We start from the raw sequence: 17326 nt of genomic DNA on the forward strand, positions 1-17326 counted from the left end.
GCCTAGGAAAGAATCTGAGTTGAGACAGCAGGAAAAGAAATAATGTGGAGAACAGATTTAGAGATATTCAGAAGATAAAACTGATGGGACCTGGTGGGCTTTAAGGAAAGAGGGTCAAGAGGGTCTCTCAAGGTTTAGGCTTCAGTGTAGGGTAGATAGTACTGCTTCTGACCAAGATTTGGAATAGAGGAGAATATACAGTTTAATGTAATGAGCTGGGCAGCAATGAGAGCTCCATTTTATCATGTTAATTTTGAGGTATCTTGGGGCAAATCCAAGTCGAGAATCTAGCAGGAGCTATAAGAGTAGAGTTTCCAACAGAGTGAGAATCCCCTGCTTAAAAATGAGTATTGAATTCAAACGACAACCTCACTCAGGAACATCAGAGTGAAAGAGAGCTTAGGATATAATCCAAGGGAACACACATATTTTAGGAGAAGGCAAAGGAAAAGTAACCTGGAAAAGGATGACCAGAGTAGTAAGAGCACACTAAGAGAAAATGGTGGGTCGGAAGTTGTGGGAGGATGGAGAGTCATTGAGCGACAGATTGGTCAAAAGTGTCAGATACTGCAGAGAAGGCAGTGAAGATAGGAACTGGCCACACAGAAACTGAGAGGTAAAATACACTGGTAAATGTGGTGAAAATATTTTTACTGGAGGTGAGAGAAACGAAGACTGATTCCAGGATGCTGATGATACACTAGGAAGTTAAAGAAATGAAGAAAACCTGTGCAGACCACTACGCTTGAAAGTATCTCGTCTATGAAAGGAAAAAGGAACAGAGAATGATACGTAAAAGAATAGTAAGTTTTCAGAAAGCTGGTGTTAACAGAATTATGCAAGTTTATATGCTGAACCAAATAAACCATTGTTGAATACAATTGTCCCTCGGTATCTCGGACTGGCACCAGGACCACCCACAGATACCAAAATCCTAGGATGCTCAAATCCCTTGTATAAAATGGCCATAGTATCTGCATATAACCCACACACATCCTCGTATACTTTAATTCATGTCTAGATTACTTTTTTTTTTTTTTTTGCAGCACACAGGCCTCTCACTGTTGTGGCCTCCCCCATTGCGGAGCACAGGCTCCGGACGTGCAGGCTCAGTGGCCATGGCTCACAGGCCCAGCCGCTCCGCAGCATGTGGGATCCTCCCGGACCGGGATACGAACCCACGTCCCCTGCATCGGCAGGCGGACTCTCAACCACTGCGCCACCAGGGAAGCTCCCCTAGATGACTTTTAATACCTAATACAATAAAATGCTATGTAATAGTTGTTGGTACATGCAACTTTAAATTTTGCTTTTTTGAACTTCCTGTAAATGTTTTTTTTCAAATATTTTTGATCCACAGTTGTTTGATGTAGAACCGTGAATATGGAGGACCAACTGTACTTACACAGAGAGTGAATAAGTGACAGGGTGAGGATCCTGAGAAGAGAGGAAAGGAAGGGAATATATGTAGACAGAGCAGCCTTAAACAATACAAACGCTATCTCTTCCAGTGAGACTGGAGAGAAGAGGTTAGGAAAAAATACAAAGTCAAGGAGGATTAACTGATGCTTTTTATTGATGTAGGTGATTAGCTCATGAGGACATCTACCTCAGTGTGATGAGAAATGTGGTAGCACAGAGATCTAGAAAAGTCTGAAGGGCTTGAAGCAGCTGTCCTGTCTTTGCTCTGAGGTGCTCTTCCTCTGCATTCTCTCAGTGAAACCTGTGCTCAACTCTATTCCTGCCCTTATCACACTCTATTGCAATTACTATTTATATATTTGTGCAGAAAATGTCATGTCTTGTCTTACAGAGCATTTTAATTCCCAGGACCAGCACAGTACCTGGTAGAGCTGAAAAGCTGAAGGAAAGTTTAGGTTGTAGCTAACTTTTTCCAAGACCTCCACGGTCGCATACCTAAGCTAGGGTCCATTCCCTCTACTCACTTGGACAGCTATCTTACCTCCCAAATACAAGGAGCTGTCAAATAGTTTTTAAGGAATAAGATCACAAGAAGAAAATTAGTCACAGTACTGGTTACTTTCATAAACTTCAATACACCTGGAAAATGCTTCTATATAAAAATTCTCATTATAAGAGATACCAGATCTGGTGAACCAAGATTAGAGCACAGAGCAGATTGATGTGAAAAATAGATCTTACAAAATATGACTGAGGCAAAAGGGACAAATCATACGAAGAGCAAGCATGTTCAGGGTGCATTCTGAAACACATTCATCCAAAACCTAAAAATTTCAGCATTGTCTTTTTAAAATCCATACATGGGCCAGCAGGCACAAAAAAATGATTACATGCTTAAAAATCAATTTTTATATTTAAGTCATGCATAAGAGAAGTTTAGAATGATATTTCTAAATTTGATTTAAATGTAATAAATTTTCCCTGTTTTTATTTTTCATAGCCATTAGCTGGGACACAGTATATACGACACTAAAGAGCATTCAGTGCCAATCTGCCACCAAACAGTGATGAGCATAACTTATCACTAATTACCTGCACACTTCTTACAGATGACAACACAGAGATTGATGGATGCCCAGTCAGGATTTGGGGCTTTACAATCTGCACAGCTCCTGTTGGACTCATTGAACCAAATCTTCTCAGCTACTTCATAATCAGAGAGAGTTTCTGCTATCGATTGCTGTACAGCTTCAATCCACTCTTGTTTCTCTTTTTCAGACTCGGCTGTAAAGCTGAAACAATTAACGTTTCTGCATTATCGATCTCCCTTGTAAAAGCCAATTAAGCAGTATGTTCAGTTTGCATATTCATTTCACTCATAAATTAAACAGCTGCTGAAAAATATGCCTTCCAGGCAGTTGGAGTCTTTTCTGTTAAAAATCATCTCATTGAGAAATCTATTTTTTTTCCTTTAACTTTCCACATTGCTTATGACTTTGTTCACCTATCTTGAACCAAAATTAACATACACACTTTTCTGACCAGGATATAAAAATCACCTTGTTAGGTCAAAAGCTTAAAAGAGAAGTCATGTTTCCTAAGCAGTGGTTACATAATAATCAATAAGAGACTGGCAGAGTTTCAGGGCCATTGGCTTATTTTGCCAAGAAAATATGCCATAGTCTGAAACTAAGTTATCAAAAACACCCACGAGAAATTTTGATTTTTTGTCTTAAAAATAGATTATTGTTTTTAAAATAGAAGAATGTCCAGATGGCTTTAAGAAACTGAAAAATCAAAAAAGTTTTAAGTGATTACTATTCTAACAGAATTCTAACTCATTTTTAGCCATGTAATTCTTAGCGTTTATTGGGTGCCTGAGTGAAGGAATAAAACATTAAAACATCAGTTCACTCTTTCAAGAAATATTTACTGAGTACTTATAATGTGCCAGAAAATGTGCTACATACAGTGCTCCAAACTCAGTCAATGACCCACAAAATGATGCTTAATACTGAAATTTTCTGTCTGAAGATGAAAATGCTTTGAGAGACAATGAAAACAACAGAGGATTAACATTTTCTATGTAATCTATAAAGAAATTGAGTGGCCTACATGGATTATATTTTTTGAATCACTTCATGGTTCCATCATTACTATAATATTGATAAATTCCTTAGTGGTTTCTGCTTCTCTATAGAGATTGGTCAGAGCCCATATGGTACAACGGAAAATAGATACTTGGTCTTAGTCCCTGGTTCCTGGTATATAGTTCCCCAAACCCTTGGAATACCCTGAATGATAAAAGTCCTTTACACGCTAATGAGATAGCTTGTGGCTGAAGGCTAGACAGCTTCAGGATGGGAGCTGGTCCGCAGAAGACCAAGATGTGACTAGAGACTTGGAACTTTCAACCAGCCCTACCCCATGACCTCTGGGAAGGAGAGAGAGGCTGGTGGAGTTAATCACCAATGGCTCAGGATTTCATCAATCTTGCCTATGAAATGAAACCTCCATAAAATCCCCCAAACAACAGGGTTCGAAGAGCTTTCAGGGTGATGAACACATTGAGGTGCTGGGAGAGTGGTGCACCCAGAGAGTCATTACAGATTAAATTACAGATTATTAACACATATTAAGAACACACATTAAGTTTTCTGTTTCATTGTCATAATAAAGCAATTACCAGAGTGCCATAATACAAGACATGTATCAAAATGCTAAGGTATTTGATCATACGTGCTATGAGATCCATTAAATTCAGCAAAATTTTGAGCTGAGGTTACTTTTAGGAAATCATGGAGCAATTGTAATTAGGGATTGCTCTTAAAGGACAGACTGTATTTGGTTAGGCTAAAAGAGGGCAAAATAACAATACAGCTTAAGGACAATGTAATATCTCTTTTTATTTTATACCTTCAAAATAAAGTAATTTTTCACATATTTGTGGATCAAAAATCACCAAGCCTTCTAAGAAAAAGAGGTATTATGAAAAGAAACTATACAAATCTCATGAAATTAGTATCTTTCAGGTTGTATGATTATTCAAATCACTTTTGCAAGGTGTTATTATACACTGGATAATAAATTACACGATATGAAAAAGTAAAAACATAATTTTTTCTTTGTTTCAGGTGTACAGCAGAGTGATTCAGTTTTATATATATCTATATATTTTTTCATATTCTTTTCCATTATAAGTTATTACAAAATATTGAATATAGTTTCCTGTGCTATACAGTAGGTACTTGAATATCGTTTCCTGTGCTATACAGTAGGTACTTGTTGTTTATCCATTCTATATATAGTAGTATGTATATGTTAATCCCAAATTCCAAATTTACCTCCCCACCATCCCCTTTGGTAACCATAAGTCTGTTTTCTATGTCTGTGAGTCTGTTTCTGTTTTGTAAATAAGTTAATTTGTATCATTTTTTTAAGATTCCACATATAAGCAATATCATATGATATTTGTCTTTGTCTGTCTTCACTTAGTATGATAATCTCTAGGTCCATCTATGTTGCTGCAAATGGCAAGATTTCATTATTTTTATGGCTGAGTAATATTCCATTGTGTATATATACCACATCTTCTTTACCCATTCATCTGTCCATGGACATTTAGGCTGCTTCCATGTCCTGGCTATTGTAAATAGTGCTGCAGTGAACACTGGGGTACGTGTATCTTTTCAAATATCTGGAGTTTTCTCCAGATCTATGCCCAGGAGTGAGATTGTAGGATCATGTGGTAACTCTACTTTCAGTTTTTTAAGGAAGCTCCATGCTCTTTTCCATAGTGGCTGCACCAATTTACATTCCTGCAACAGTGCAGGAGGGTTCCCTTTTCTCCACACCCTCTCCAGCATTTATTATTTGTAGACTTTTTAATGATGACCATTCTGACTGGTGTGAGGTGATACCTCACTGTAGTTTTGATTTGTGTACCTCTAATAATCAGTGATATTGAGCATCTTTTCATGTCCCTATTGGCACATTTTTATATACTGGCTAATAAATTATACAATATGAAAAAGTAAGAACATAATTTTATTAAGTGTCCTATAAGAAGTAAAATCACCACTGGCAATGTAAAAGGGGATCACTCAAGCTTTCCTGTAGTAGTACAAACAAAAAATGTTTAAATATAACTTACCTAAAACTCCTATAGGGAGTGATTATTTCAAAAGACTGTTTCACAGTTCGGTCTACTTGCTTTACATTTGCTACATTCATAGGGATTATGGTAATACCAAGTCCACTCTTAAAATCCTAGTTTGGAGAAAAACAAAAAATTATAAAGAAACAAAAATATGGATTTTGAAAGTACATTTATATTCTCTAAAATTTAATAAATCTCATCAAATTTTACAACAACATATAAAGATGGAATTATTTCATTAAAAATGGATTGAGAGTGGTTTTATTTTAGGTAGTCACTTTCAATACATGGTAACACAATAGCATTTGAAGCTTGACAGGTTATTAATGAAGCAAGGGTCTTTTCACATGAAACATAAGTTGACTAGGATATATCTCTTGAACTACATATGCCTTTCTGTTAACAGTTAGGCACTTTTTCACCTTTAGCCATTTAGTAAAGGGAACTAACAGTGAACTAACCCTTACCATGTGCCCAGCCTTTTTCCAGTTGGGGGAGCCAGATGCCACTGTGAGGTTGGTATAATTACTATTTAGATGAAAAGAAGGGAAAACCGAGGCTCAAAAAGGTAAAGTGAGGCGGAAAGTGCGGCTGGCTGTACATGGTAGAAAGGGACTGAAACCCAAGCCGTCTGACTGCTCACTCTTTGTTCTGCTGTATGTTGTTACCTCTGCTCTGTCACATTATTTTCCTCATTTGCTCTCAACCAAAAGCATTACTTATATTACAATTTTATCTCATTTCCAATATTTCATTACTTTCTTCTTCCTTCAGTTAGATTCTTTAAAAGCTCCTCTAATGCTATTTTCGTATGAAAACTGCCATTGGTTCAGCACCTACAGCCACTATGTTCAGCTTGATCTACCAAAATTAGAAACTGTTCAAAAGGCTACAAAGTCTGCCTTCTAAAAGCATTAAAGTTTGCAATATATTATCTAGCCATAAGGGTTCTGGAATTTGATTTATCAAACCATCTCACACCTTAAAAATATAATTAATCCGTACCTCGAAAAATGAATTATCTATGTGAACAGGTTCAGATTAAATGTGCTCTGAATTCCTACATTAAATTATGACTAGGAAAAAGTAGCCATGCTAAAGATGACTGCAAAAAATATTGGTCCACTTTCAGGAAGGACACTTCTGGCAGAGACTGTGAAAGAAACAATTCACAGGTCTTCTCTTTGTCTTTCCTGTTGTACAAGCTAAAAGCAAAAGTACTATTTTCCTATCTCCCTTGCAGCTAGGAGTGAACCTATGTCATACTTATGGTCAATAAAATATAAATAATTCCTGGCCTGGGGGGCAAGAGAAGGGGGGTGGAGAGACAAATCTTCAAAGAAAAGACTTTCATTCCTTGCCTTTCCATCTTCTCAGGAAACAACATCTAGAAGCACAAAGCCATTTTAGAATGTAATAAGCATCCTTGAGATGAAAAGCCTGAGGACAAATTCTTGTACTGTAAGGATGCCAGAGTGAGGAAAAAAAAAAATAGGAAGAATCTTGTTCTCTGATGGCATTAGCAAGAGATTTGTTAAAACAAATCCCTGTCTATTTAAACTATCCTTCAGGTTTTTGTCATCTGATACTAATACATTCCTGGTTGATAAAATAAATGGAATAAAACAACATTATGACAAATTTCCCCCATTCGTAGAGGGTTTCCATTCACAAACTGCAGAAAAGTTTCACTTCATATTTTTTAAAATGTACAAGTTTTTAGTTAGAATGAAGAAATTACCCATTTGTAAATTGAGTATGATTTTTTCTGATGAAAGAACAATGGTTAATTTTGTTGGGAGAAACAAGCCAGAAATTGAGTCAGGAATATAAAAGATGCAGAGACATGCTAGGTGTTGTGAAATACTTAGAAGGTGATATACTTCCACTTTGTATCATAAGCCCACCTAACAAAAAACAGTACTATATGGAGGAGGGGAATCAAACTTTTCCAATCTGCCCCATTTTAATAAGTTTTAGCATATTGGTATAGAGTTAAACTTATAATTATCAAATTAAAGAAAACAGATTCTCAGTTATCTATACCAATGCTCCTGGTATACCAAACTCTCTTTTATAAATCAGAAAATAAAGTAGGGGTAGCCAGGTAAGATATTTTAGAAACAGCTTTCTGATGGCTCAGCTTGATATGGGGGTACCTCTAGAATAAAACAGTCAGGCTGCATCTTCTTCAAACAATTCTCTGTGATGCAGCTTTTGACAAGACCTGGCTATCAGACTACTCCCGCTTATTATTCTCTGATGGGGGCCTGGCCTGCAGGTACTGCGTGTTACTAAGGGCGGAGATACAGACTCAGACCATCAGACCAGCAGATGGTAAGACTGACAACCTTGGATGGAAACTGATGAGGCTCATCAAGGCTCCAGCCTGAAGAGATGGTGCCTCATTTCGACAAGCAAGTCGTGAAGTATCTACATATAAAGCTGTGACTTCTGTTAAAAATAAAACAAGTGAGGGTTGGCTCAAGGCCCCAGATTTCTCCCAAGCAAGGCAAAGATGATTTTTTAGCCTGGAAAGAAACTGTAACCCATTTATCAGCTGCTTGCCATGGCCATATGGTTTTGAGTAATTAGAGTATCCCCTGAACTCACCAGCACAAATGGACTGTAAAATGTACAGCAGAGTAACAAAATAAATGTCAGTGCTCTTGAAAGCCATTAAATATGAAACAACTGCATTTCTTACTAAAAATATTTGTGGTGACATTAAGCCATCTTTTCACACAGTCTTTAGAACATGTTTAGAACATATCTCATTCCTAGATGCTCATCAAAATTACCTGTGTTGATCTCTTCCTCCCACCCTGAGATTCTGATCCCATGAATCAGAGGGCTTGCCTAAGGATTTTCAGTTAAAAAAAAGCAAAACAAAACTACCACCATATGATTCTCATACATAGCAAATACTGAGAAACACTGAATTAGACAGCAGAACCAGTTGTAGAATCTAGACAGTATGAGTCTACAGCACTTAAATATCAGGATACAAACATTTCTCTCTGCCTTCTGCAGAGCAAAAAAAAACCATGCAGTCAGATTATACAAAAACCATTTGAAATTATTAAGACTAGTGGTTAAAAATAGGCTGGTCAGAACACAGTGACACATTGCATTGTCAAGAACCTATTTGTCCTGTATTCCAACCCTTCTGCTAATGTCGAAAGGCTTTAAAAGCATTGGTCTTCATTAAGCATATACACTCCATAACTGATTTAATATCTGTTAGTGTAGTGCTCTGAAGCTTACAAACAGCTGTGAACTCTTATTTGATTTTCTTAACAATTCTGCAAAAAAGGCAGAGCAGATACATACTCCCAGTTAACTAATTGTTATTATTGTTATTTTATACCGCTTGAATTTGAAGGCAACCGAACATATTACCTATTAAAAAGTTAATTACAAGAAAATTCATGCTTAAAAATAACTAGCAGGCATATATAAATTTTGTAAAATGGGATGGAATGTGAGTGTTAAACTTTCAAGAAAATTAAAACTAAATTACCCATTAACTACAATCTGATTGTGAGTACTATTCTCATTTTGAAAAATAGGCACGAGTCGGGAACATGCCAAACTTCAACCTTTAAAACCCTATAAACCGCACTGAAAAAAAACAATAGCATAGAAATTCAATAGGTAGAAATATATTGTTACAGAAAGCATAAAGCTAAACACAGATTCTGGAGTAAACTATATTTTACAGTTAATTTGCTGTCATACAGTGTAGGATCTCAAAGAGCATGAATGGCCACACTTGGCAGAGCAGGTCTGATGTTGCAAAGGTGATAATTATGATGTGGGCACCACGAGTCAGAACTGGGGGAGAATCTTTGCTGATCCATTTACTGGCTGTGTGACTACTGGCAAGGTCCTTAATTCATCTAGACCTCCATTTCCTCATTTATGAAAAGATAGTACTATCTACCTTATAAAGCATTGCTATAAAAACTGAATAAAGAAATACACGTTAGGGGTATTTAGACGTTAGGGGATGTACACGTTAGGGGTACATCCAGACAGTCCCCTGATTTGAGGGTTCTAAATACAGAATTTGTCTTCAATGAGAATATATCCATTTTATTTACAGTGACTGAAAGTATTCACACCAATGATTCCATATTCAACATTCAGATTAGAATTAATGGCAAATATTTACCACGACACTGAAATGGGTTATTTGTACAAATGCGTAGCAACAGAACCTGGCTCAAACTACCTTTTAAAACTACAAAGTGAAAGAGCAAAACAACAGTTTGATTCCTAAACAGAAAAATTAAAAAAGCGTTTGTTAACCCCAAATTTGCTGAAATCTCAAGCCTATTTTTGGAAACACCAGATGCCAGGTTTCCATGCCAGGAATTTAAGAACTCGGTGCTTAGACATTTGTGGAAAACAGATGTGGCATTGTATGACATTGGCACCAGATTTCCAGGGAAACACCAGATGCAGAGTTTGGCCAGATATAGAACCAGAGAAACAGCAGGCCACCACCTCCATCCTGCTGCTTCTTTCTGCACCACACAAGCCAGAGCCCTATGAGGTCTATGTAAATTCTGTTAGAGTTTCATTCCCATGCCAGACACGAGAGAACGTTATGTTGGGGGAATGAGTCTCTTGCTATACCCCGACTTGAGAATGTTTAATCAAGTGAATGTAGTTAAAACCTCAATGCCACAATTATCATTAAATGGATACACAAACCCACCAAGCAAGACACCTGGTTGTAATGAATTCCCTAATATTAACATGATATTCAAAAACTCATCAGGAAAAGATGGGAGACTGGCTTTCAGGACAGCATAACAAATGGAAACCAAAGTCAATTATCTTAAATTCACCTCATATCTATTAGCAGAAATTCCGTTCAAGTAGCAGTACCATATATATAACACTACATATATATACCTGAGGGTATGTTCATATTTCATTACCTATCTAACATTTTAAAAATATTGTCTTATATACTACACCCACATCATTTCAAGATAAATAAATGTCTAAAATAATTATTTTTCAGAATACAGAAAGTCTATTAGCTTTGAACTGGAAAAAAAACACACAATTTATCTCTATAAACAAAATTTCTATGCAACAAAACTTAACTGAAAAGGCTTCCCTGGTGGGGCAGTGGTTAAGAATCTGCCTGCCAATGCAAGGGACACGGGTTCGAGCCCTGGCCTGGGAAGATCCCACATGCCGCAGAGCAAGTAAGCCCGTGCGCCACAACTACTGAGCCTGAGCTCTAGAGCCAGCGAGCCACAGCTACTGAGCCCACACGCCACAACTACTGAAGCCTGCGCACCTAGAACCCGTGCTCTGCAACAAGAGAAGCCACCGCAATGAGAAGCCCGCACACAGCAATGAAGACCCAACACAGACAAAAATAAATAAATAAGTAAATAAAAATTAACTGAAAAGTGAAAAATAAGCAACAGCTTAGAAAAACAGTTGCAGAAAACATGACATGAAGATAAATATCTATATTATATGAAGAGCTTAAAGAAATTGTCAGGAGTGGCAATATAATTCCAGTAAATACATAGGAGAAAATGGAAAGAGAATTCATAAAGAAGAAAATAATATTAAAAGAAAAATTTTTTTCAAATATAAACTCTCTAGTCATGAAGACAGCTGTAAATGACTATTAATTCAACCATTTCATTCTACAAATGTTTACTGAGTGTCAGCTACTTGCCTGGAACTCCTAAGGGCACAACAGTGAATAAAGTAAACTGTCACAGCCTTAATTTGGGAATATAAAAATAATAACACTTTTAAAGTTAAAATGAAACTGGTACCTATTCTCTGTTAGGTACCTATTCAGGTACCTAACAGCATTTTAAATATAAACAATTCTTTAGAAAAGGGTCATAGGAATTCTTGTCCAAAAAGCAAATCTAAAAGAAAGAAAAGGCCACCAACAGAAGGCTCTCAGAAATCTCATTTATTTATCTCATTTATTTATCACCCCTATCAGAAGGTAAGATTCTAAAGAGCAGGGACCTTGTGGGTTACCAGTGAGCCCCTAGTGCCTGGAGCAGCACCCAGGAATGAAGAGGTACCCAATAAACTTTTGTAAAACAGATGAATAAATACAGAAACACAGTGAACTGTAATCAAACTCTATTACACAACTCATTTTATACAAAGTTGAAGTAACAATGTGGAAAAACTATCATAATTATAATATATTGCAGGCATATAAACATAAGCAGAAACAAGGAATAGAAGAAACTATGCAAAAATTAAACACATGGGGGGTGGGCTGAGAGACAGTGTAAGCATTTAAAGTGATAACATTTAATTGATATAATAGCACCACAGTGTTTTTCAACTGAGTAATTAGGTAAAGAATTTTAGTATCTATTTTTACTTTGCCATCTTCCTCTCTAACAAATGTTTCTACATATCTCTTCATAGTTCTTTTCTGCCTCTTATAGCCCATCTGGAAAAACAAAAAAACAAAAAACAAAAACCCCTAACATTCCCTAAGGCATTTCTCCTACTCAGAAGCTACTTCAAGTTAGTTTCAACAATCTGCTAATAAATGAAAGGGAAAGAAAGAGATTTAAAAAAAGTAAATCTTTGAACTGAGCAACTGAGAAAATGAAAAGTCCATGTTAATTGCATAGAGTTTAGACCTGGCAGTGTACTGTTGAGAACGTGCAGATTGGCATCTTCCTTTCTGTTATCATGCCACTTTTCTTAAAAAATAAAGAATTTCAAAAATAAGACCATAATTATGATAGTCTATTCTAATAGTTATTTTAACTTAGAAAACATAAGTTCTTGATTCAGTAGAAGGGATAGATCCAGAAAAAAATGAAAGAATTACTGCAAATATATCTGTACGGATGCTTGACATGGAATATTAAGGACACCTATTGGAAGTAGAGGAAAAGCACTAGAAAAGATAAACAATAATCCACAAAGTTAGAGTAAATTTCCAGACATACACAGAGTTAAAGGAACTTATGGGAAATAACATTTTCAAATTGTTTTTCAAACACTTTCCTGTATGCTGATTTTGCAAATGGAGTTTTAATTTTTCCAATAGATCACGCTCTGGTAACAAAAGTTTGTATGCAGAAAAAGGAATTAAGCAGTTATCATATAATTTATAAGCTGAAAAATTTAAATTTTATATAAAAATTGAGATTGTAGGAAAAAACCCCAAAACAGTAGCTAAAGTTTAGAACCATACACAAGTTATTAGTAGTAGTTCTTCAAAACTATTTAAAAACTTATTACCACTAAAAAATGATTTTCTTAAATTTCCACTTAAACATTTGCACATTTCAAAGTGTTTGATCAGGAAAAAGACACACTTCCAAGTGAAAGTTAACCTCAGAAAGAGGTATAGCAACCCCAATATTAGGGATGATGAACTAAAAGCAGCACTCAGTGCTGTCACAGGAGATCTTTACACATTTTCCATCTCCAGAAATATCTCGTTTCTTTAGCTGGATGCTTATCATTTTTCAAGAAGAAAAACCCGTAAAGCAGTGATTTACTGTGTGTGGTTTTTGCATCAGCAGTCACTGAGTCAATTGGGATGCTTTATAGGAATACAGATTCAAACCCCTGTCCCCAGAAATAAGTCAATGGGTCTGGAATGAGCCCAGATATCTGGAATTTTAACATGCAACTTAAATAATGGCCTTAGAGATAGTAATCCAGCTCTCTTCTTCACATGATGCCATTCAAACTGGAAGAGATTAGCTTAATTATCTGAGCCAATCAGTAGCAGATCAAGAATGAAGACCCAGAACGGCTACAGCCCAGTCCAATCTTCTTTGCTCTAAATTAGCTTCCAATCTTCCATTTTAATAACTCTTCAACACATTCTGTAGCAGCTACCCTTCCACCTCTATCCACTGTTTGTTTACTTCCTCTGGAGAAACTTCCAAAGTAAACTAGTAAAACTATGTATAAATAGAGGCAAGAAAAATGAAAATAGTTCATATGTGAGGGGGATGTAGGTCAGTTTTATTTTTTATTTTATTTATACTGTAAGTTATGTGGGTGACAAAAATCATTATTTTAATTTTTTTTTAAACTAAGCTTTGATTCTTGGACTTAAATTAGATGTAATACAAATTAAGATACAGAGATTCAAATCTAACACCTCTTACATTTTTACGATTAGTTTTTTTTTTTTCTGTCATTTAAAAAAACCATAAGATTACTTCATGTGTTGTGTGTATAAAACTTTTAGAAGTGACATCTAACTGTTTTACTATCTTTTAGTGCTTTTCCTAAAACACTAGCTTAAAGCCCTCTGCATTCAGAAGGACTCCTTATTTAGCCTGTCACCCAAGTTCTTTCCACAGTCTGCTCAACCACATAAGAAAACCCAGGAGCAACTTTCCTCTGGAGAGAAAGACATATACCAGGATGTAAAAATAGATGAAACTGGAATGGTATGTCAGGGCCTAAACATGAAGGGCCTTCCTTAATTTATCCATCTGGTCTTGAGCCAACTAATTCCGTAAGACTTGCCTCAAGACCAAGTGCCTTAAGACCTGGCTCTATATAATACGATGCATTTTTTTTTTTAAGACCACATATACAAACAATGGTGTGCACTTTTTAAAGGCGCACATACGGGCATGTCAAAGCATTGAAAACAGACTTGAAATATACATTCATCAAAAATAGGCTTACTTCTCAAAAGATGAGGAGGGGTCCAGCATAAATGCCTTAATTTTTAAGGAGATAATATTGATTAGTTGTATACGGAAGTGTTTCTAATTCCCAGACTTCACTAGATGCCCTTTTTGCCCTTCTCTGTAACTTCTGCACAAGTCTAATAAAGTACTGAGCTCACCATCCACCATAAATGCTGACTTGTCTGACTTTTCCTCCTGGAAGGTAAGACTGTGTTCTCCTCAGTAAACACATCATTTTTAGAGTGTCTGACATGGTATACAATGTTTACTGAATGCACACTCTGAACCTCCTAGGCAACTAAGTTATTCAAGGAAAGAATTCTTAGTCTATTTCTAAAAGGTCACAAGCCAGAAATTTTCTTTTCAACATAGACTTTAAAAAGACACTTTGATATAGTGGCTAAGAAGCTAGGCTTAGAGTTATAAAGTTCTTGTTTTAAATTAAACTCTGCATGATGAACTGTAATCCTTAAACAAGTTACTTAATTGTCATTCTCCTCATCTATAAAACATGGATGAGAATATCTTCCTCCTACATTTGTGGGGAAGATTAAAAGGGAATGTTTATAAATTAATTAGCACAGTACCTGGTACCCAACATATGGTGGTCATTATTATGCTCTTCATGCTCAATTATTATTAAAGCAAGAACTTCTTATAATTTTTTGCTAACCAGAAAGTATTAATAAAACTTTAAAAACATAAACTTTTAGAGGATAACATAAACCCAGACAATCTAGCTAATGTAAATAATGAAACTAGTAATTGGAAGTCCACCAGGTCTGTGCAAGTAAAAAATGAATACCTCAATTAATTTGGCAGAGTAACTTCCATTCTGATACATGCAAATTTTGCATTTTTAACCTTATTCCAATTTTTTTTTAAGTTTTAAGCATCTTCACAGACTGAAAATGTTCATATTCAATTCATACACATTATTAAGCTGTACATCACCACCCTTCTTGAGGAATATGCTAACTCTCCACGTTATTAATATGCCAACAGTGCTCAATGATGCCTTCCACAGTTAATTGGCTAAGAAATCTTATCCTTAAAAATGTAATTAACAAATCCACACTCAAGTTCAGAGAATGCTTTGGATAAAGATCTATAGTTAATTTTTTTGAAACTAATGTTTGTTTTGAGTTGCTATCTCTATCTTCTGTTATGAAAAATGTCAGCATTTATATTTCACTTTATCGTAACCCATGATAATTTATCACAAAATAAGTTCATGTTAGATTGGATATCCAAAACACACTGCTTAATTCCACAAATAATGACTAAGTATCTAATACGTTCTAGGCTGAAAGATTAAAAATTCATTCCTAAAAAGGGGTAAGAAAATAATTTTCTTCTACATATTAAAAACCAGGTATATTAGAGAAAAAGAAGTCTACAGAATCAAATGAAATTAACAGAATTTGTTAAAACTAACATCAGTCTCCTCAAAACATTTAAATTCTCTACTGAGTCATTTGATGTTAACCAATTTAATATCCCAACAATCTATCTTATTTATATATGTGATATGTGTGTGTATGCATGCGTGTGAACGTGTGTATATCAATCACTTGTCTCTTGTCAATTATCTCCTCAGCAAGCAATGTATCTACTCCAAAAAAACCGACAAAAACAAAACCCAAAAAACCCCCAAATCCTGTAAACTGAAGAAAATATGTTACCTGTGCCTACTCTGTAATTTTCTGTCACAAAACAAAAGAAATAACAACAGGTGCAGAAGGAGGTCTATTCAACAACGGCTGTAATGGTTAATTGGTTCTTAATTATTCTCTCATGTAGTTTTGTAATGTTACTTCAGCTAAGAATACTTTTCAAAAATTAATTTTCATGATTCTATTTCCTCAGTTCCTTCAAAGGGTGATGTCCAGTCTCAAATTTGATGTAGACTACCTTCCTGATTCTGGTGGAACTGAGAAAATTCAACAGAGCAACTCTTTGTTATATTTAGTGGAGTACAAAAAGCAAAAGCAAAACTCTATCAGTAAAACATGAATAAGTCTAACAAACAAAGTACTGTTGTTAATGTAGCTTTGTCACGTTTGTAATGTAAGGAACCACAATTTGCAATCACTGTAACATAGCTCACCTGTTCATTTTTGCAAATCCACACACTGTTTCCACTTAACACAGTAAAAATTTTAGCTTTATAGCCTCTCAGTTCAAGATATCCACATTTCTCAGGTGCAACAGCTCCTTGAGACTGCGAGGAAAGGGCCTGTAACTTCAGTGCATTTAACAGGATGCTGATCCAGTCATTTCTCTCCTCTGAAAACAGGAGAAAATACATATGCTTAGTAAGTTATAAACACATACAAATGTGGAAAGAGATTGACTTTCTCTGGAACAGATCATTTACAGATTCTTTCCCAGAACCACAATCTAAATGCTACTGTCGGCAGGGTAAATGGTCCAATTTTGTTAGGGAAAAGAAATAACACTTATTAGTCATCCCTTGGTATCCACAGGAGATTGGTCCCAGGACCCACAGAGGGTGCCAAACTCTGTAGATGCTGAAGTCCCTTACAGTCAGTCAGCCCTCTGCATCCTCAGGTTCATCAACTGAGGGTTCCACCAACCAGGGATCAAAAATGTCCTCAGATGTGGAAATCAAGGATATGGAGGGCCGACTGTACTCAGATGTCCTGTAACCAATATCACTGGCTTCAACTGGCAGCTAAATAGAAATGCAAGATCCTAGACTCCACTCCAGACTTGATGAATCAGAATCTTCATTTTAAGAAGATCTCCAGATGATGTGTATCCATGTTAATGTCTAAGTAGCATTCTGTTAGATTATTCATGAGATTGGATTGTCTCTTTTAATATAAGAAAGTAATACGGCTACTGAACAGGTAACAGATTGTACCCAGCAATGCAGTTACTAAAATATCCAGAAAAGCTTACTGTTAGAAACAGGCACTTGGAATCTACTCAAGAGTGTGCTTGCCTTGATATTCACTCACCCATTCCATTCACTAACAATAGCATCTTCATCTGTTGAATTAAAACTTAGTTCTCTCACTCTTTC

At 35.9% G+C, this 17326-nt stretch overlaps 1 protein-coding gene across 1 annotated transcript in view; it reads right to left on the minus strand.

Annotated features, from left to right (window-relative positions):
* The window catches only part of ARAP2 (ArfGAP with RhoGAP domain, ankyrin repeat and PH domain 2), a 183717-nt gene that overhangs the window by 110640 nt on the left and 55751 nt on the right, over positions 1-17326 (minus strand). The window contains exons 8-10 of the mRNA XM_007449426.1: positions 16385-16563; positions 5576-5691; positions 2515-2714 (exon numbers count right to left, since the gene is read on the minus strand). Of these exons, the coding sequence (XP_007449488.1) occupies positions 2515-2714; positions 5576-5691; positions 16385-16563 (495 nt within the window). The remainder of the gene's footprint in view (positions 1-2514; positions 2715-5575; positions 5692-16384; positions 16564-17326) is intronic.

Source organism: Lipotes vexillifer, unplaced genomic scaffold (assembly GCF_000442215.2).
Source record: "Lipotes vexillifer unplaced genomic scaffold, Lipotes_vexillifer_v1.1 scaffold153, whole genome shotgun sequence".
Lineage (NCBI taxonomy): Eukaryota > Metazoa > Chordata > Mammalia > Artiodactyla > Lipotidae > Lipotes > Lipotes vexillifer.